General features: G+C 50.4%; 1 protein-coding gene across 17 annotated transcripts in view; it reads right to left on the bottom strand.

The window, feature by feature from the left end:
- ABLIM1 (actin binding LIM protein 1) overlaps positions 1-21,708 on the bottom strand; it is a 349,855-nt gene that overhangs the window by 139,692 nt on the left and 188,455 nt on the right. For all 17 annotated transcript variants that reach the window (XM_056530890.1, XM_056530886.1, XM_056530881.1 and 14 more), the window contains 2 exons: positions 10,062-10,245; positions 9,723-9,835 (listed from right to left, as the gene is read on the bottom strand). In XM_056530890.1, coding sequence (XP_056386865.1) covers positions 9,723-9,835; positions 10,062-10,245 — 297 coding nt within the window. The remainder of the gene's footprint in view (positions 1-9,722; positions 9,836-10,061; positions 10,246-21,708) is intronic.

The raw sequence follows: 21,708 nt of genomic DNA, 5'->3' as shown, positions 1-21,708 counted from the left end.
ATAGATTGCTGACCTTTGCAGAATAGTGCGGATTACAGTGTGTGCTTTGTGAAGTTGTTTCCAGCATTCTACAGTAATGGCCGTAAATGTTGTCACCTCTGAAATTTTTCAAGAAAGTGAAGTATTTCTCCCAGAAAAGGATTGCAGTAACACATGTTTTGCTATACACATGTTTATTCCCTTTGTGTGTATTGGAACTAAACCAAAAAAGCGAATTAGACATAATGTCACCAAACTCCAAAAATGGTCTGGACAAAATTATTGGCCCCTTACCGTAATATTTGGTTGCACACACTTTGGAAAAAATAACTGAAATCAGCATCTTCCTATAACCATCAATAAGCTCCTTACACCTCTCAGCCGGAATGTTGGACCACTCTTCCTTTACAAACTGCTCCAGGTCTCTTATTGGACGGCGCCTTTTCCCAACAGTAATTTTAAGATCTCTCCACAGGTGATCAATGGGATTTAGATCTGGACTCATTGCTGACACTTCAGAACTCTCCAGCGCTTTGTTGTCATCCATTTCTGGGGCTTTGTGACGTATGTTTGGGGTCATTGTCCTGCTGGAAGACCCAAGATCTCGGACACAAACCCAGCTGTCACGATTCGGCTACGGGTTGTGGATCCGCTGTGTCAGCGAGGGATTGGCGTGGACCGTGCTGGTGGACCGGTTCTAAGAGGCTACTGGTTTTCACCAGAGCCCGCCGCAAAGCGGGATGGTCTTGCTGCGGCAGTAGCAACCAGGTCGTATCCACTAGCAACGGCTCTACCTCGCTGACTGCTGAGAAGGCGTGGGACAGAAGGACTAGGCAGAGGCAAGGTCAGACGTAGCAGAAGGTCGGGGGCAGGCGGCAAGGTTCGTAGTCAGGATGGGTAGCAGAAGTTCAGGTACACAGGCTTTGGACACACTAAACGCTTTCACTAGGCACAAGGGCAACAAGATCCGGCAAGGGAGTGCATGGGAGGAGGTCAGATAAAGGCAGGGAGCAGATGGAAGCTAATTAAGCTAATTGGGCCAGGCACCAATCATTGGTGCACTGGCCCTTTAAGTCTCAGAGAGCTGGCGCGCGCGCGCCCTAGAGAGCGGAGCCGCGCGCGCCAGCACATGACAGCAGGGGACCGGGACGGGTAAGTGACCTGGGATGCGATTCGCGAGCGGGCGCGTCCCGCTGTGCGAATCGCATCCCCAACGGCCATGACAGTGCAGCGCTCCCGGTCAGCGGGACTGACCGGGGCGCTGCAGGGAGAAAGACGCCGTGAGCGCTCCGGGGAGGAGCGGGGACCCGGAGCGCTAGGCGTAACAGTACCCCCCCCCTTAGGTCTCCCCTTCTCTTTGTCCGGTAACTGCCTCCCCTGGGATGAGGACACCGGGAAAGAATGGAGGGTTTCCTCAACGGCAGGCAGTACAGCAGGAGTGGGGATGGGGAGGGAGGGCAGAGGGCGAGGCCTGGCACGAGGCAGTGTGACACCAGGACGGGGGCCATGGGGAGGCACAGAGGCTTGCCTGACGGGACTGGGAGGGGGGGAGAGGCACTTCCTGTGGCAGGCAGAGTCCCAGTTCCTGATCTCCCCGGTGGTCCAATCAATGGTGGGGGAATGAAGCCGGAGCCAAGGCAGACCGAGGAGGACCTCAGAGGTACAGTTGGGGAGAATGAAGAACTCAATCCTTTCGTGGTGGGGTCCGATAGACATCAGGAGGGGTTCTGTGCGGTAACGCACGGTGCAGTCCAATCTGGCTCCGTTGACCGCGGAAATGTAGAGCGGCTTGACGAGACGGGTCACCGGGATGCTGAATTTATTAACAAAGGACTCCAAAATAAAATTCCCGGAGGCACCAGAGTCCAAGCAGGCCACGGCTGAGATGGAGGAGTTGGCTGTAGGGGAAATCCGCACGGGCACCGTGAGACGTGGAGAAGAAGACTTAGAACCAAAAGATGCCACACCCACGTGAGCTGGGTGCGTGCGTGCGTTTCCCAGGCGTGGAGGACGGATAGGGCAATCCACCAAGAAATGCTCAGTACTGGCACAGTACAGACAGAGATTTTCTTCTCTACGGCGATTCCTCTCTTCCTGGGTCAGGCGAGACCGATCCACTTGCATGGCCTCCTCGGCGGGAGGCCCAGGCGAAGACTGCAAAGGATGCTGTGGGAGAGGTGCCCAGAGATCTAAGTCTTTTTCCTGGCGGAGCTCTTGGTGTCGCTCAGAAAAACGCATGTCAATGCGGGTAGCCAAATGGATGAGTTCTTGGAGGTTGGCAGGAATCTCTCGTGCGGCCAGCACATCCTTGATGCGACTGGATAGGCCTTTTTTAAAGGTCGCGCAGAGAGCCTCATTATTCCAGGATAGTTCAGAAGCAAAAGTACGGAATTGTACGGCGTACTCGCCAACGGAAGAATTACCCTGGACCAGGTTCAGCAAGGCAGTCTCAGCAGAAGAGGCTCGGGCAGGTTCCTCAAAGACACTTCGGACTTCAGCAAAGAAGGACTGGACTGTGGCTGTGGCAGGATCATTGCGGTCCCAGAGCGGTGTGGCCCAAGACAAGGCCTTTCCTGAAAGAAGGCTTACTACGAACGCCACCTTAGACCGTTCTGTAGGAAACAAGTCTGACAACATCTCCATATGCAGGGAACACTGAGACAAAAATCCACGGCAGAGTCTGGAGTCCCCATCAAATTTGTCCGGCAGGGACAAGCGGAGGTTAGGAGCGGCCACTCGCTGCGGAGGAGGTGCAGGAGCTGGCGGAGGAGATGGTTGCTGCTGTAGCAGAGGCAGAATTTGCTGTAACATGGCGGTCAACTGCGACAGCTGCTGTCCTTGTTGGGCAATCTGCTGCGATTGCTGAGCGACCACCGTGGGAAGATCAGCGAGACTTGGCAGCGGCACCTCAGCGGGATCCATGGCCGGATCTACTGTCACGATTCGGCTACGGGTTGTGGATCCGCTGTGTCAGCGAGGGATTGGCGTGGACCGTGCTGGTGGACCGGTTCTAAGAGGCTACTGGTTTTCACCAGAGCCCGCCGCAAAGCGGGATGGTCTTGCTGCGGCAGTAGCAACCAGGTCGTATCCACTAGCAACGGCTCTACCTCGCTGACTGCTGAGAAGGCGTGGGACAGAAGGACTAGGCAGAGGCAAGGTCAGACGTAGCAGAAGGTCGGGAGCAGGCGGCAAGGTTCGTAGTCAGGATGGGTAGCAGAAGTTCAGGTACACAGGCTTTGGACACACTAAACGCTTTCACTAGGCACAAGGGCAACAAGATCCGGCAAGGGAGTGCATGGGAGGAGGTCAGATAAAGGCAGGGAGCAGATGGAAGCTAATTAAGCTAATTGGGCCAGGCACCAATCATTGGTGCACTGGCCCTTTAAGTCTCAGAGAGCTGGCGCGCGCGCGCCCTAGAGAGCGGAGCCGCGCGCGCCAGCACATGACAGCAGGGGACCGGGACGGGTAAGTGACCTGGGATGCGATTCGCGAGCGGGCGCGTCCCGCTGTGCGAATCGCATCCCCAACGGCCATGACAGTGCAGCGCTCCCGGTCAGCGGGACTGACCGGGGCGCTGCAGGGAGAAAGACGCCGTGAGCGCTCCGGGGAGGAGCGGGGACCCGGAGCGCTAGGCGTAACAGTACCCCCCCCCTTAGGTCTCCCCTTCTCTTTGTCCGGTAACTGCCTCCCCTGGGATGAGGACACCGGGAAAGAATGGAGGGTTTCCTCAACGGCAGGCAGTACAGCAGGAGTGGGGATGGGGAGGGAGGGCAGAGGGCGAGGCCTGGCACGAGGCAGTGTGACACCAGGACGGGGGCCATGGGGAGGCACAGAGGCTTGCCTGACGGGACTGGGAGGGGGGGAGAGGCACTTCCTGTGGCAGGCAGAGTCCCAGTTCCTGATCTCCCCGGTGGTCCAATCAATGGTGGGGGAATGAAGCCGGAGCCAAGGCAGACCGAGGAGGACCTCAGAGGTACAGTTGGGGAGAATGAAGAACTCAATCCTTTCGTGGTGGGGTCCGATAGACATCAGGAGGGGTTCTGTGCGGTAACGCACGGTGCAGTCCAATCTGGCTCCGTTGACCGCGGAAATGTAGAGCGGCTTGACGAGACGGGTCACCGGGATGCTGAATTTATTAACAAAGGACTCCAAAATAAAATTCCCGGAGGCACCAGAGTCCAAGCAGGCCACGGCTGAGATGGAGGAGTTGGCTGTAGGGGAAATCCGCACGGGCACCGTGAGACGTGGAGAAGAAGACTTAGAACCAAAAGATGCCACACCCACGTGAGCTGGGTGCGTGCGTGCGTTTCCCAGGCGTGGAGGACGGATAGGGCAATCCACCAAGAAATGCTCAGTACTGGCACAGTACAGACAGAGATTTTCTTCTCTACGGCGATTCCTCTCTTCCTGGGTCAGGCGAGACCGATCCACTTGCATGGCCTCCTCGGCGGGAGGCCCAGGCGAAGACTGCAAAGGATGCTGTGGGAGAGGTGCCCAGAGATCTAAGTCTTTTTCCTGGCGGAGCTCTTGGTGTCGCTCAGAAAAACGCATGTCAATGCGGGTAGCCAAATGGATGAGTTCTTGGAGGTTGGCAGGAATCTCTCGTGCGGCCAGCACATCCTTGATGCGACTGGATAGGCCTTTTTTAAAGGTCGCGCAGAGAGCCTCATTATTCCAGGATAGTTCAGAAGCAAAAGTACGGAATTGTACGGCGTACTCGCCAACGGAAGAATTACCCTGGACCAGGTTCAGCAAGGCAGTCTCAGCAGAAGAGGCTCGGGCAGGTTCCTCAAAGACACTTCGGACTTCAGCAAAGAAGGACTGGACTGTGGCTGTGGCAGGATCATTGCGGTCCCAGAGCGGTGTGGCCCAAGACAAGGCCTTTCCTGAAAGAAGGCTTACTACGAACGCCACCTTAGACCGTTCTGTAGGAAACAAGTCTGACAACATCTCCATATGCAGGGAACACTGAGACAAAAATCCACGGCAGAGTCTGGAGTCCCCATCAAATTTGTCCGGCAGGGACAAGCGGAGGTTAGGAGCGGCCACTCGCTGCGGAGGAGGTGCAGGAGCTGGCGGAGGAGATGGTTGCTGCTGTAGCAGAGGCAGAATTTGCTGTAACATGGCGGTCAACTGCGACAGCTGCTGTCCTTGTTGGGCAATCTGCTGCGATTGCTGAGCGACCACCGTGGGAAGATCAGCGAGACTTGGCAGCGGCACCTCAGCGGGATCCATGGCCGGATCTACTGTCACGATTCGGCTACGGGTTGTGGATCCGCTGTGTCAGCGAGGGATTGGCGTGGACCGTGCTGGTGGACCGGTTCTAAGAGGCTACTGGTTTTCACCAGAGCCCGCCGCAAAGCGGGATGGTCTTGCTGCGGCAGTAGCAACCAGGTCGTATCCACTAGCAACGGCTCTACCTCGCTGACTGCTGAGAAGGCGTGGGACAGAAGGACTAGGCAGAGGCAAGGTCAGACGTAGCAGAAGGTCGGGGGCAGGCGGCAAGGTTCGTAGTCAGGATGGGTAGCAGAAGTTCAGGTACACAGGCTTTGGACACACTAAACGCTTTCACTAGGCACAAGGGCAACAAGATCCGGCAAGGGAGTGCATGGGAGGAGGTCAGATAAAGGCAGGGAGCAGATGGAAGCTAATTAAGCTAATTGGGCCAGGCACCAATCATTGGTGCACTGGCCCTTTAAGTCTCAGAGAGCTGGCGCGCGCGCGCCCTAGAGAGCGGAGCCGCGCGCGCCAGCACATGACAGCAGGGGACCGGGACGGGTAAGTGACCTGGGATGCGATTCGCGAGCGGGCGCGTCCCGCTGTGCGAATCGCATCCCCAACGGCCATGACAGTGCAGCGCTCCCGGTCAGCGGGACTGACCGGGGCGCTGCAGGGAGAAAGACGCCGTGAGCGCTCCGGGGAGGAGCGGGGACCCGGAGCGCTAGGCGTAACACCAGCTTTCTGACACTGGGCTGTACAGGGCGACCCAAAATCCATTGGTAATCCTCAGATTTCATGATGTCTTGTACACATTCAAGGCCCCCAGTGCCAGAGGCAGCAAAACAACCCAAAACATCATTGACCTCCACCATATGTCACTGTAGGTACTGTGTTCTTTTCTTTGTAGGCCTCATTCCGTTTTCGGTAAACAGTAGAATGATTTGCTTTACCAAAAAGCTCTATCTTGGTCTCATTTGTCCACAAGATGTTTTCAGAGAAGGCTTTTTTATGTCTCTGTGTCAGCAGTGGGGTCCTCCTGGGTCTCCTCCATAGTGGGGTCCTCCTGGGTCTCCTCCATAGTGGGGTCCTCCTGGGTCTCCTCCATAGTGGGGTCCTCCTGGGTCTCCTCCATAGTGGGGTCCTCCTGGGTCTCCTCCATAGTGGGGTCCTCCTGGGTCTCCTCCATAGTGGGGTCCTCCTGGGTCTCCTCCATAGTGGGGTCCTCCTGGGTCTCATCCATAGTGGGGTCCTCCTGGGTCTCCTCCATAGTTGGGTCCTCCTGGGTCTCCTCCATAGTGGGGTCCTCCTGGGTCTCCTCCATAGTGGGGTCCTCCTGGGTCTCCTCCATAGTGGGGTCCTCCTGGGTCTCCTCCATAGTGGGGTCCTCCTGGGTCTCCTCCATAGTGGGGTCCTCCTGGGTCTCCTCCATAGTGGGGTCCTCCTGGGTCTCCTCCATAGTGGGGTCCTCCTGGGTCTCCTCCATAGTGGGGTCCTCCTGGGTCTCCTCCATAGCGTTTCATTTCATTTAAATGTGGACGGATAGTTTGCGCTGACACTGATGCTCCCTGAGCCTGCTGGGCAGCTTGAATATCTTTGGAACTTGTTTGGGGCTGCTTATCCACCATCTGGACTATCCTGCGTTGACACCTTTCATCAATTTGTCTCTTCCGTCCATGCCCAGGGAGATTATCTACAGTGCCATGGGTTGCAAACTTCTTGATAATGTTGCGCACTGTAGACAAAGGCAAATCTAGATCTCTGGAGATGGACTTGTAACCTTGAGATTGTTGATATTTTCCACAATTTTGGTTCTCAAGTCCTCAGACAGTTCTCTTCTCCTCTTTCTGTTATCCATGCTTAGTGTGGCACACACAGACACACAATGCAAAGACTAAGTGAACTTCTCTCCTTTTTATCTGCTTTCAGGTGTGATTTTTATATTGCCCACACCTGTTACTTGCCCAGTGTGAGTTTAAAGGAACATCACATGCTTGAAACAATCTTATTTTTCCACAATTTTGTCCAGACCATTTTTGGAGTTTGGTGACATTATGTCCAATTTGCTTTTTTTCCTCCTTTTTTGGTTTAGTTCCAATACAAAGGGAATAAACATGTGTATAGCAAATCATGTGTTACTGCAATCCTTTTCTGTGAGAAATACCTCATTTTCTTGAAAAATTTGGCTTGTTGTAGTCAGTTATGTTTCTAGTCTCGCTTGGCATGCTGGGAGTTGTAGTTTTGCAATAGCTTGAGGGACACTAGTTGAGGAACACTGCTTTATAGATTGCTTACTTTTGCAGTATAGTGCAGATTATGGTGTATGCTTTGTGCTGTTGTTTCCTTCATTCTATGTGTGTTTCCTAGTGCCTTGTTGTAGTCAGTATTGTTTCTAGTCACACTTGGCATCCTGGGAGTTGTAGTTTTTCAACAGCTGAAGGCACACTAGTGTGTAAACACTGCTTTATTGATTGCTGACTTTTGCAGTATGGTGCGGATTATAGTGTGTGCTCTGTGCAGTTTCCAGCATTCTATGTGCTGTTTCCCAGTTTCTTGTTGTAGGCAGTTTTGTTTCTAGTCGGTCTGGGCATGCTAGGAGTTGCAGTTTTGCAAAATCTAGAGGTGCCCTGGTTGGTAAACACTACTTTATAGATTGTTGACTTTTGCAGTATGGTGCAGATTATAGTGACATTTCTGTACAGTTGTTTCCAGCATTCCATATGTTTCCTGGTGCCTTGGTGCAGTCAGTTATGTTTCTAGTCAGTCCGGGCATGCTGGTAGGTGTAGTTTTGCAACAGCTGGAGGCACACTAGTTGAGAAACACTGCTTTATAGATTGTTAACTTTTGCAGTATGGTGCGGATTATAGTGTGTGCTCTGTGCATTGTTTCCAGCATTCTGTGTGTGTTTCCTAGTGCCTTGATGGAGTCAGTTTTGCTGGGAGTTGTAGTTTTGCATGATCTGGAGGTCCACAGTTTGAAGACCACCGTCCTAAAGAAACTGGGCTAATGATGGGTCCTAAAATTCACATCAGTTCTAAGCTGCTACAAATTTTCTGACTGCTCCCCCTCCCCCCACCCGATCACACTGCCAGAAGAGGCAAATAAAGTGAGATTCCACATTACACTTGTGTGTATGGACGTTTGTGCTGTGAGATGTTAGACGTGCACTTTCCCTTTAAGGACGGGCTGCTATTTGGGGGGATGTAGCAGTGATCAGTTGTAATCTGACATTGAGTTAACAAGATGCTGGAGGGACTGAGTGCGGCGCAGACAACGTTAGTCAGTGGGCTCCACCACGCTGCATTGTGCATGGCCGCCGTCCGATAACAGATGGTGGAGCCGCTCCTCACATGTTCCTGGCGAGCGTTCCAGAAGAACTCATGGAATCTGCCTACAATGAGGGGACAGGCCGGAGCGCCATGGAGGACGCCAAACACATAGTATGAGGGAACAGGTCTTGTGACCCCCTAATATAAGGAACAGCGCCCCCATATGTTCAGGATGTGACTGCGGTTAACCCTTATAGCTAAATGCATTCTAACCACAGAGCCAGATCGTTCTATTAATCTGAATGTTTTGATTGTCAGCAAATAAACAACATTCAAGAGGTCAGGGCCAATAGGGGAATTAAAGGGGTTCTCCACCCAAGTAAAGAAATAGAAAAAGTTACATCCTGTCAGGTCTCTGGGTTCCTTTGTGTCCTATTTTCAATGGTAATTCGGGAAGAAAAGAAGGGGAGATGAAGCAGTCATAGAGCAGAGCATCAGGCAGAAGACAAGGGGAGGAGCACCAGGAAGAAGATAAGGGGAGGAGCACCAGGAAGAAGACAAGGGAGGAGCACCAGACAGGAGACAATGGGAGGAGCACCAGGAAGAAGACAAGGGGAGGAGCACCAGACAGGAGACAAGGGGAGGAGCACCAGGAAGAAGATAAGGGGAGGAGCACCAGGAAGAAGACAAGGGAGGAGCACCAGGAAGAAGATAAGGGGAGGAGCACCAGGAAGAAGATAAGGGGAGGAGCACCAGGAAGAAGACAAGGGAGGAGCACCAGACAGGAGACAATGGGAGGAGCACCAGGAAGAAGACAAGGGGAGGAGCACCAGATAGGGGACAAGGGGAGGAGCATCAGAAAGGGGACAAGGGGAGGATCACCAGACAGGGGACAAGGGGAGCAGCACCAGATAGGTGACATGGGGAGGAGCACCAGAAAGGGGACAAGGGGAGGAGCACCAGAGAGAGGACAAGGGGAGGAGCACCAGATAGGGGACAAGGGGAGGAGCAACAGAAAGGGGACAAGGGGAGCAGCACCAGATAGGTGACATGGGGAGGAGCACCAGAGAGAGGACAAGGGGAGGATCACCAGACAGGGGACAAGGGAGGATCACGTGACAATGGAAACGCACCAGCTCAATCCATATGTAAGCCTGCACTATGAATCAGATTTCTCTAAAAACACCTTGCAGTGGAGACACCCTTTAACACTCATATACAACAAGGACCGTGAAGTGACAATAAGGGGCACTTACTGCTGGGTGCAGAAAGCTCCTTTGCTCCGGGAGACATGGGTTGGGCAGCACACTCCTGGCACAGGCAGTCTCTCCCATTGAACGTTACTCGATCTCCGGGGGGGAATGGACGTCTGAGGAAAGAAAAAGATAAAATAAATGCAATAATCTCCGTATATCTGGGAATATCAGGTCTGACTATGGCACAAAATATGCCAACATTTCCCCGATACTGAGCATCACTTTATAACTATGAAGAACTACAAGATGGCGACTTATTGACCATGAATAAAATGACACGGCCACTGGTTTACGTTATTTTAGGGCCATTGTGGTGTGGATAGTGGGTAAAGGACTTACTTGCAGACCGTGCAGGCGAAGCAGGCGGGGTGATACGTTTTTCCTAGCGCTGTCACCACTTCTCCCTCCACGAATTCTCCGCAGCCGCTGCACTGCGTCCCGTACATGCGCTGGTAATCCAACGTGCACAGATACTCCCCGTTCTTGATGAAGAAGCCGCCCTGAGCCAAGTCACAGCCACAAACTGCAGGAGAGACGGAAAGTATGGAAGGTGAGAAACAATATGGAGTACAGGGGAACTATAATATCAATATAACGTAACAACCGCCACACAACATAACGTGACACCCGCCACACAATATAACGTGACACTTACCACATAACATAACACCCGCCACACAACATAACGTGACACCCGCCACACAATATAACGTAACACCCAGCACATAACGTAACACCCGCCACAAAATATAACGTAACACTCGCCACACAATATAACGTAACAACCGCCACACAACATAACGTGACACCCGCCACACAATATAACGTGACACCCGCCACACAACATAACGTAACACTCACCACACAATATAACGTAACACTCGCCACACAACATAACGTAACACTCACCACACAACATAACGTGACACCCGCCACACAATATAACGTAACACCCAGCACATAACGTAACACCCGCCACACAACATAACGTGACACCCGCCACACAATATAACGTAACACTCGCCACACAATATAACGTGACACCCGCCACACAATATAACATGACACCCGCCACACAACATAACGTAACACTCACCACACAATATAACGTAACACCCGCCACACAACATAACGTAACACTCACCACACAATATAACGTACCACCCGCCACACAATATAACGTGACACCCGCCACACAATATAACGTGACACCCGCCACACAATATAACGTAACACTCGCCACACAACATAACGTAACACTCACCACACAATATAACGTAACACCCGCCACACAATATAACGTAACACCCGCCACACAATATAACGTGACACCCGCCACACAATATAACGTGACACCCGCCACACAACATAACGTAACACTCACCACACAATATAACGTAACACTCGCCACACAACATAACGTAACACTCACCACACAACATAACGTGACACCCGCCACACAATATAACGTGACACCCGCCACACAACATAACGTAACACTCACCACACAATATAACGTACCACCCGCCACACAATATAATGTAACAACCGCCCCACAATATAACGTGACACCCGCCACACAATATAATGTTACGCCCGCCCCACAATATAACGTAACACCCGCCACACAATATAATGTTACGCCCGCCACATAATATAATGTGGTAGCCCTTGGGGGGTGTATGGTAGTGGTGGTATGGTATCGGTATATGAGGGGTTAATCTTAACCCTATAGTTCGTGATGCCAGGCTGAGGGCTGGTATGCTGAGTCAATGCTCGCCGCCCTTCCCAGTAACGATAGGTGCATGAAATGACTGAAGGTCCACAAGGAGATTGAACTTGAACAACTTTATTTAAGTGCTTGCGATACATCCAAGGCACAGTAACAGTCTCGTACAAACAGTCCTTATATCGCTTAGTGACTGACAGTTGTTGCGGACCTTGCTATTTAAACAGTCTCTGAATTTAGGGTAGATATTTGCAGATCCGTCCGGATTTAGGGGTATTATTAGGTCCGGTGATGCTGCAGAGTGTCTGGGGATTGATACACTCTATATTTTGAATGATTCAGCCGTTGCCGCAAGGCTCGGGCCTAACTCACTGCGATAGTTGCTGTACAGGCCCTTCTCGTTTGACAGCCCAGGAACAAGAGAGATCCTTACTGCTTGGCTGTGCAGGAACAAGAGAGATCCTTACTGCTTGGCTGCGCAGGAACAAGAGAGATGTTGCTTGCTAAGCAACCCAGGAACAAGAGAGAGAGAAGATGGCCGCCGCTCCCTTATATGGGCAGGGTGCGGGGCGAATCCGATTGGTCCGAACATCTGTCACTCACCATTACAGAGAGTAATGGGATTGCTTATGTCACAGGGCTTGCCTAGTCACATGACCCGCAGGTCCTGCAACGCTATGGAACAAGTAATTAACTATTTATTTACATCTATATTACCTTATTTACACTACCTTTACATAAACTACTGGTCTATGAGCTGGAATAGAGGCGGCAAGGGGTAAACTACATCACAGGGATCCCTACGCCCTAGGGACTCTGGCTATGGGGACCCACACATACATAGGTACCGTATACGATGCGGTACCAGGACACCACAAACCCCCTTACTTAAGATAAGTCGGCCTCGACGTCTGTCCCCTGAGACAGAGGGACATAAACTAGAACAGGAAGCTATAGAACAGGATGATCTGTCCTTTTTTTACACATCCTAAGTGGACTAAACACATTTACATTCTTTTGATACCCTTCCTAGTATCTGGATTAGGCAATTAGAAATGTATCTAGTCATTTTAATGCTATCTAGACATTTAATGCTATCTAGACATTTAAAGAAGCTATCTATACTTTAGTTTCTAGCTTCCTATACAACTATACGCTATGGAACAAGTAATTAACTATTTATTTACATCTATATTACCTTATTTACACTACCTTTACATAAACTACTGGTCTATGAGCTGGAATAGAGGCGACAAGGGGTAAACTACATCACAGGGATCCCTACGCCCTAGGGACTCTGGCTATGGGGACCCACACATACATAGGTACCGTATACGATACGGTACTGGGACACCAGAATAATGTAACAACCGCCACACAATATAACGTGACACCCGCCACACAATATAATGTAACACCCACCACACAATATAACGTGACACCCGCTACACAATATAACGTGGCACCCGCCACACAATATAATGTAACACCCACCACACAATATAATGTAACATCGCCACACAAAATAACGTGACACCCGCCACACAATATAACGTGACACCCGCTACACAATATAATGTAACAACCGCCACACAATATAACGTGACACCCGCCACACAAAATAACGTGACACCCGCCACACAATATAACGTGACACCCGCACACAATATAACGTGACACCCGCCACACAATATAACGTGACACCCGCACACAATATAACGTGGTGGCCAAGTACAGGAGGTGTTACCCCGTACCCTTGAGCCCTGTCAGGCAGCCTCCTGCAGTGTTCCCTGGGACCCCCCCCCCCCCCCCACACACACACACACATCTGTTTATTGTGATTGTATATAATCCCTATGTTATATATGTAAGAGTGTTATACCTTTAAGACTGTTTACCATGTGATTTGTCATGTGATTGTTGCTCAGGAGTTATCAGTGACCAGGTGACCTAGGGGTGACCAATGGGACCCCACCAGAGTCTCCCCCATATAAGCTCGAGGTGGAGCCTCTGCACTCTCTCTTAGTCTTTGCTGAGGTCCAGTCATGCCTAAGTGTGAGTCCAGAGTCATAGGAGCCTCAAGTCCAGTCTGTGGCCACAAGCTACAAGTCTACAAGTAACTACAGTCACAGTCTTGTCAGTCACAAGTCAGTCAAGTCAAAGTCATCTGTCTAGTCAACATGGCCTGCACTAAATTGCCCAAGTCCCAGCAAGCCCTTAAGGTCTCTACGTCACTGGTCACCTCCTTTGGCCCTGGCTGAACTGTATAGACTTTACCATCTGTCTACCCTCAGTAAAGCTACCGTTATCCGTAACTTGGCATTGGAGTATTATTGCCCCCGTGCCCAGCCCAGGATCTAGTGGTATACCTTCGGGTGGTATTGAGGATAAACCACGCCGTGGCGTCACAAATACAAGGGGTTAATACCATCTGCCCCTAGGGTAATTCCATCTGCCCTTTGCATCACACCCCATACCACAATAAAGTGACACCCGCCACATATTATAACGTAACCTCCGCCACATAATATAACATGACACCCGCCACACAATATAACGTAACACCCGCCACATAATATAACGTAACACCCACCATATAATATAACGTAACACCCACCATATAATATAACGTAACACCCACCATATAATATAACGTAACACCCGCCACACAATATAACGTAACACCCACCACAAAGAGCATCAAATGTGTTCAGAGCAGCTGCCAAACCAAAAAGGAAAAGGGGTCCATAGATCACAGCCTCACCTCCCCCGGGACCCCCATAGATCACAGCCTCACCTCCCCAGGACCCCACGTGGATCACAGCCTCACCTCCCCCAGGAGCCCCATAGATCACAGCCTCACCTCCCCCAGGAGCCCCATAGATCACAGCCTCACTTCCTCCAGGACCCCACGTGGATCACAGCCTCACCTCCCCCAGGAGCCCCATAGATCACAGCCTCACCTCCCCCAGGACCCCCATAGAACACAGCCTCACCTTCCCCAGGACCCTATAGATCACAGCCTCACCTCCCCCAGGAGCCCCATAGATCACAGCCTCACCTCCCCCAGGAGCCCCATAGATCACAGCCTCACCTCCCCCAGGACCCCCATAGATCACAGCCTCACCTCCCCCAGGAGCCCCCATGGATCACAGCCTCACCTCCCCCAGGACCCCCATAGATCACAGCCTCACCTCCCCCAGGAGCCCCCATGGATCACAGCCTCACCTCCCCCAGGACCCCCCATAGATCACAGCCTCACTTCCCCCAGGAGCCCCCATAGATCACAGCCTCACCTCCCCCAAGACCCCCATAGATCACAGCCTCACCTCCCCCAGGACCCCCATAGATCACAGCCTCACCTCCCCCAGGACCCCCATAGATCACAGCCTCACCTCCCCCAGGACCCCCATAGATCACAGCCTCACCTCCCCCAGGACCCCCCATAGATCACAGCCTCACCTCCCCCAGGACCCCCATGGATCACAGCCTCACCTCCCCCAGGACCCCCATAGATCACAGCCTCACCTCCCCCAGGAGCCCCAATGGATCACAGCCTCACCTCCCCCAGGACCCCCCATCGATCACAGCCTCACTTCCCCCAGGAGCCCCCATAGATCACAGCCTCACCTCCCCCAAGACCCCCATAGATCACAGCCTCACCTCCCCCAGGACCCCCATAGATCACAGCCTCACCTCCCCCAGGACCCCCATAGATCACAGCCTCACCTCCCCCAGGACCCCCATAGATCACAGCCTCACCTCCCCCAGGACCCCCCATAGATCACAGCCTCACCTCCCCCAGGACCCCCATGGATCACAGCCTCACCTCCCCCAGGACCCCCATAGATCACAGCCTCACCTCCCCCAGGAGCCCCCATGGATCACAGCCTCACCTCCCCCAGGACCCCCATAGATCACAGCCTCACCTCCCCCAGGACCCCCATAGATCACAGCCTCACCTCCCCCAGGACCCCCCATAGATCACAGCCTCACCTCCCCCAGGACCCCCATGAATCACAGCCTCACCTCCCCCAGGACCCCCATAGATCACAGCCTCACCTCCCCCAGGACCCCCCATAGATCACAGCCTCACCTCCCCCAGGAGCCCCCATAGATCACAGCCTCACCTCCCTCAGGACCCCCATAGATCACAGCCTCACCTCCCCCAGGACCCCCATAGATCACAGCCTCACCTCCCCCAGGAGCCACCTTGAGATTGGGGAGAAGTCATTTCTGGGGTCCTGATCAGTGATCTGTTAGGATGATGGGGATCACTGCAGGATCTGTTGCATTTGGAGGAGATCAGGAAGATCTACAGTCACATAGTATAATGTCTGGGCTGACAGTCAGGGGTTAATACGGCAGCAGGTCTCTGCGCAGGATTTGGCAGGGTGGCAGCCAAGTGTTTTGGTGGCAGCGTGCAGACAGGTAGACACAGACGAGGGGTTTAGTGTTGGCGCCCACGGGATTTGGCAGCAGATACTGGGTAAAGGTTTTCTCTGTGTCGCACAAGAAATCGCGCCATATGTTTACTGACGTACGACAGACGACAAAACAGAATCCGCAACATCTGACTGACGGGACCTACAGCCTTCTCTACATATGGTGAGAAACACAGGATACGACGACTACTACTGCTCTCTGTTATCAGCCAGAAACATTACATCTATATGTATGACTGATATCATCCTCTTATATACACACAGTATACAGGACAGGGGAAGTGGTACTGTGCAGTGTATATATACAGGACAGGAGAAGTGGTACTGTGCAGTGTATATATACAGGACAGGAGAAGTGGTACTGTGCAGTGTATATATATACAGGACAGGAGAAGTGGTACTGTGCAGTATATATATACAGGACAGGAGAAGTGGTACTGTGCAGTGTATATATATACAGGACAGGAGAAGTGGTACTGTGCAGTGTATATATACAGGACAGGAGAAGTGGTACTGTGCAGTGTATATATATATATATACAGGACAGGAGAAGTGGTACTGCGCAGTGTATATATATATATATATACAGGACAGGAGAAGTGGTACTGTGCAGTGTATATATATATATATATACAGGACAGGAGAAGTGGTACTGTGCAGTATATATATACAGGAAAGGAGAAGTGGTACTGTGCAGTGTATATATATACAGGACAGGAGAAGTGGTACTGTGCAGTATATATATACAGGACAGGAGAAGTGGTACTGTGCAGTGTATATATATACAGGACAGGAGAAGTGGTACTGTGCAGTGTATATATATACAGGACAGGAGAAGTGGTACTGTGCAGTGTATATATATATATATATATATATATATACACACAGAACAGGAGAAGTGGTACTGTGCAGTATATATATACAGGACAGGAGAAGTGGTACTGTGCAGTGTATATATATACAGGACAGGAGAAGTGGTACTGTGCAGTATATATATACAGGACACGAGAAGTGGTACTGTGCAATGTATATATATATATATATATATATATATATATATATATATACAGGACAGGAGAAGTGGTACTGTGCAATGTATATATATACAGGACAGAAGAAGTGGTACTGTGCAATGTGTATATATACAGGACAGGAGAAGTGGTACTGTGCAATGTGTATATATACAGGACAGGAGAAGTGGTACTGTGCAGTATATATATATATACAGGACAGGAGAAGTGGTACTGTGCAGTGTATATACATATATATATATATACAGAATAAGAGCAGATAACGAGGAACTCTTTTATTTTATATAAAGTACAAAACATAAACCAACAAAACATCCATAACAATGATAATCAAATAAACATAAATAATCCTAATACATAACAAATCATAATATCACAAACAAAATCCATTCTGGTCCAGGACAACACACACTACATACCTATATACACACTACATACCTATATACACACTACATACCTATATACACACTACATACCTATATACACACACACCACATACCTATATATACACACACCACATACCTATATATACACACACACACCACAACCTATATAACTATATACACCACAACCTATATACACATCACATACACACAGAACATATACCTATACCATTTTCCCCATATAATATACACACACAAACACAATAATAAAGAACAAAATAAGAATTTACTCATAATATCCCCCACCTTCCCTATAACCTACACAAAAATATACACAAAATATAAATCAAATATTATAACCTTATTCATAATACTCCTATACATATATACAACCCATATATATATATATATATATATATATATATATATACATACACACACAACCCTTATACATATACAACCCCTATACATATATACAGTCCCTACACCATAACTCCAACCCCTCAGGGCTCCGGTTCGATGTCTGTAGCCGCCTACAACTTTTCATCTTTATCAAAACAAAACAAAAATGTCTGGTGACAGCTTCAGCACATCACCAGGGAGGATATTACTCTGTTAGGGCACCTTAAAGGAGAACCCCCTCCACAGGGAAGAGGCTGCAAATGCCCCCAACCTTTCATACTCCAAAGAACGAACCTTCACCAGGTCACCGAGTGTTCCTACAAACCTTGTCCACTAAGAGGATTTTCTGTCTCATCGACACTAAACACCTCGCTTGCCACGTGTGATTCCTGACCACTGCGCTGACTATAAATGAAGTGCACCGGTCCCGGACACCCAGATCTTTGAAGGCCCCATAAAGCCACCCAACATAGGAAAGGGCAGCCAGCCGCGGCCAGCCAATGGAAGCTCCCACCCTTTGATATACCTCTATATTAAAAGGGCACTGAAGCAGGAAGTGGTCCATGTCCTCCAGCACACCCCCACACTCCTCCCGGGGACAACCCTTTTCATCGGAGTTCCTGTACTTCAGATTGCATCTTACATATAGCTTACCGTGGAAGCCTCGCCAGGCCAAGTCCCAATACTTCAAGGGGATCCTAGGTGAATTTAAAAGACACAACCCAATCCCTTGATCCCGACCTGGGCAATCCTTGAGGGCCAGTGGTTTCTGGAAATGAGTAAGCAAGACCCTGTTATCGAGGATTTTCCTCCCCAGAGTTCTTACCTCCCACATCCCCAGCCCCCACCTCCTGATGACCTTCAGAACCAGTGCAGCATAAGTCGGGAGATGCCCGTGTGACGTGCGAAGATCCTTCACTTGACCACCTCTCTCCCATTCCTGGAAGAAAGGCTGAAACCATCTCCTGCAAGAGACAACCCACGGAGGAGCCCTCTCTGTCCAGAGGTTTGATATATTGGTCTTTAAAAAGGTATTCACTAGGAATAACACCGGGTTGACCGTACCGAACCCGCCTAGTCTCCTCGTGCGGTAAGTCACCTCCCTCTTAATTAGGTTCAGTCTGTTCCCCCACAACATTAGAAAGAACAGACTGTAGACCCGGCTCCAGAGGGGTTCTGGCAAAAGGCTGACATTGCCCAAATAGATTAACAATGAGAGCAAAAAAGGCCTGATCAAGAAGACCCTTTCCCTAAAGGTCAAAGACCAACCTTTCCACTGTTCCACTCTTTTGGAGACATCTTCCAGTCTGCTTTCCCAATTTCGTGTGGGGTAATCCCCGGGACCAAATTCGATGCCCAGAATTTTTGCAGAGTCCTGGGGCACAGGGAGGGTGTCTGGGAGACAAAACTCAGGGTCTCCACCTCCCAACCAAAGACTTTTGCACTTGACCCGGTTGATCTTAGACCCGGATGCCCCCGAGTAGCAATTCACCTCCGACATCACCCACTCCGCCTCCCCTTGCAAAGAGACAAAAATGGAGATGTCATCAGCATATGCCACTACCCTTAAGGCAGAAACCGGCACTGCCGGGTCCATCCTCACCCCCGCCAATGGTCCCCGATCAATCCTTCGAATGAAGGGGTCGATCGCGAACACAAAAAGCAAAGGGCTTAACGGACAGCCTTGACGCACACCAGACTCCACCTCAAAAGGGAGGCCCATCCAGCCGTTTACCAATGGAAAAGTCTCAGCCCCTGCATACAATGTTCTCAGCCAATCCACAAACCCCCCCCGGCAGACCGTATTTCAAAAGAGTGGACCAGAGATACTAGTGATCAACTTGATCAAAAGCCTTTGCCTGGTTCAAGGACAGCAGAAACCCCTTACAGTGACCAGCCCGACCCTGCTCCACGGTCTCGCGGACACCCACCCCGAAAGGAGCTGGGGTGCAAATTTCACCAACCTGTTGAATAGCACTTTTGCCAGGATCTTTCTGTCCACATTGAGAAGCGCTATGGGACGCCAATTCTCAATGCGGGACGTGTCTTTACCCTTTGAAAAGATGATTAGGATAGGCACTCATTTATTACTTCAGTCAAGAGGGGAACCAAAGTGTCCTTAAAAGGTCTTATAAAACTCGGATGTTAAGCCATCCGGCCCTGGCGACTTTTTGAGGGCAAGCCTCTCAATCGCCAGCTTAACTTCCTCTTCTCTGATCTTCTCTGTCAAAACACTAAGAGAGGGGTCTACTGCTGACTGGGAAATGGCATCAACCAGGAAAGCCGACATCCTGCCCCGATCTAGATCCCTCTTCCCCAAGAGGTGCGAGTAAAAGGCTCTGACGACCTCTAGGATCCCTGATCTGGACTTGTTCAGAGATCCTGTACTATCGACCAGGCCGGTCACAATCTTACAATCCACTGACATCTTACAGCTCCGGAAAGGGTCGGGCGAGCGGTACTTCCCGAAATCCCCCTCGAAAACCAAAGATGCGTGTCTATCATACTGGCACTTCTTTAGCAAAGTTTTCACTCTGGAGATTTCCTCTCGGTCACCTCCAGTCGAGACCAGAACCTCGAGTTTCCTCCTTAGTTCCTGATAGAGGCGATCCCTATTCAGACTCCTAAGGTTCGCAGTCTGGCGGAAGAATCTCGCAGCCCATTTTTTGAACATCTCCCACCACTCTGACTTAGTGTTGCATAAGTCCAGTAATGGTACCTGGCTCTGCAGAAACTCCTCAAAGGACCGTCTTATCTCCTTGACTTCCAGGAGGGACGAATTCAGCTTCCACAATCCCCTTCCCATCCTGGGGGTCTCTGGAACATTCAAAGAGAACATAATGAAACAGTGGCCGGAAAACTCTACCTCCATAACCTGTAAAGGTGAAGAGACAGACTTCTCCTTCAAAAAAAAACCTATCTATCCAAGCCTAATCTCTCTACCTCTAAAGTATGTGAACCCGCTGTGACCTGGGGTGTCCGGATGTGGACATCCACCAGGCGAGACTCACTAGCTATTCTATTCAAGGCGACGCTATCGTAATCTAGCCGATCTCTGGAGCCTCCCCTATCACGAGACCTTGTGACAGTATTAAAGTCTCCTCCAAAGATGACCTGCCGGCTAGTAAAAAGTAGGGGCTTAATCCTAATAAAGAAACTTTTCCCACCTAGTCTGTGGACCATAGATGTTTATGTGGTGTCCCAGTACCGCATTTCATACGGTACTTATTTATCTATGGGTCCCCGTAACCAGAGTCCCTAGGACTTAGTAACCTCTGTTAGTCAGTCCGCCCCTAGTCGCCTCTATTATAGTATATAGATTCCTAATTTGTCCATAGAACAATGTATATGGTATTATTTCTGTATATAAATGGTTAATTACCTGTTTCCATTAGTATTGCAGGACCTGCGGGTCATGTGACAAGGTGAACTCTATTGTTTTAGCTTAAGGACCTTTAGAGGCCTTCTTACGTCAGTAATTCCATCACACCATGTACTGGTGAATGGCAGACGTTCGGACCAATCAGAATCGCCACGCCCCCTGCCTATATAAGGGAGCGGCCATCTTCTCGCTCTCTTTCTCCTGGCTCTTGAAGAGAGAAGACCTATATTGCAGTAATCGCAGTGAGTTAGGCCTGAGCCTTGCGGCAACGGCTGAATGATCTAAATTATAGAGTGTGTCATCACCTAAGCACTCTGCAGTATCACCGGACCCAATATTTCCCCTAAATCCAGACGGATCTGCACATCACTCCCTAAATTCAGAGACTATAAGTTTAATGCAAGGTCCGCAACTTCTGCCAGTCGCTAAGCAACCTAAGAACTGTTATATGAGACTGTTACTATGCATTGGATATTGCAAGCACTGCAGTAAAGTTATTCAAGTTCAAGTTAAATCTGCTTGTGGACCTTCAGTCATTTCATTGCACCTATCGTTTCTGGGAAGGGCGGCGATAGGCCGGAACATAGATTCAGCATACCAGCCCTCACCCTGGC

The sequence above is a fragment of the Hyla sarda genome, chromosome 7, assembly GCF_029499605.1.
Source record: "Hyla sarda isolate aHylSar1 chromosome 7, aHylSar1.hap1, whole genome shotgun sequence".
NCBI classification, from domain to species: domain Eukaryota; kingdom Metazoa; phylum Chordata; class Amphibia; order Anura; family Hylidae; genus Hyla; species Hyla sarda.
This window is presented reverse-complemented; position numbering and strand designations above follow the sequence as displayed.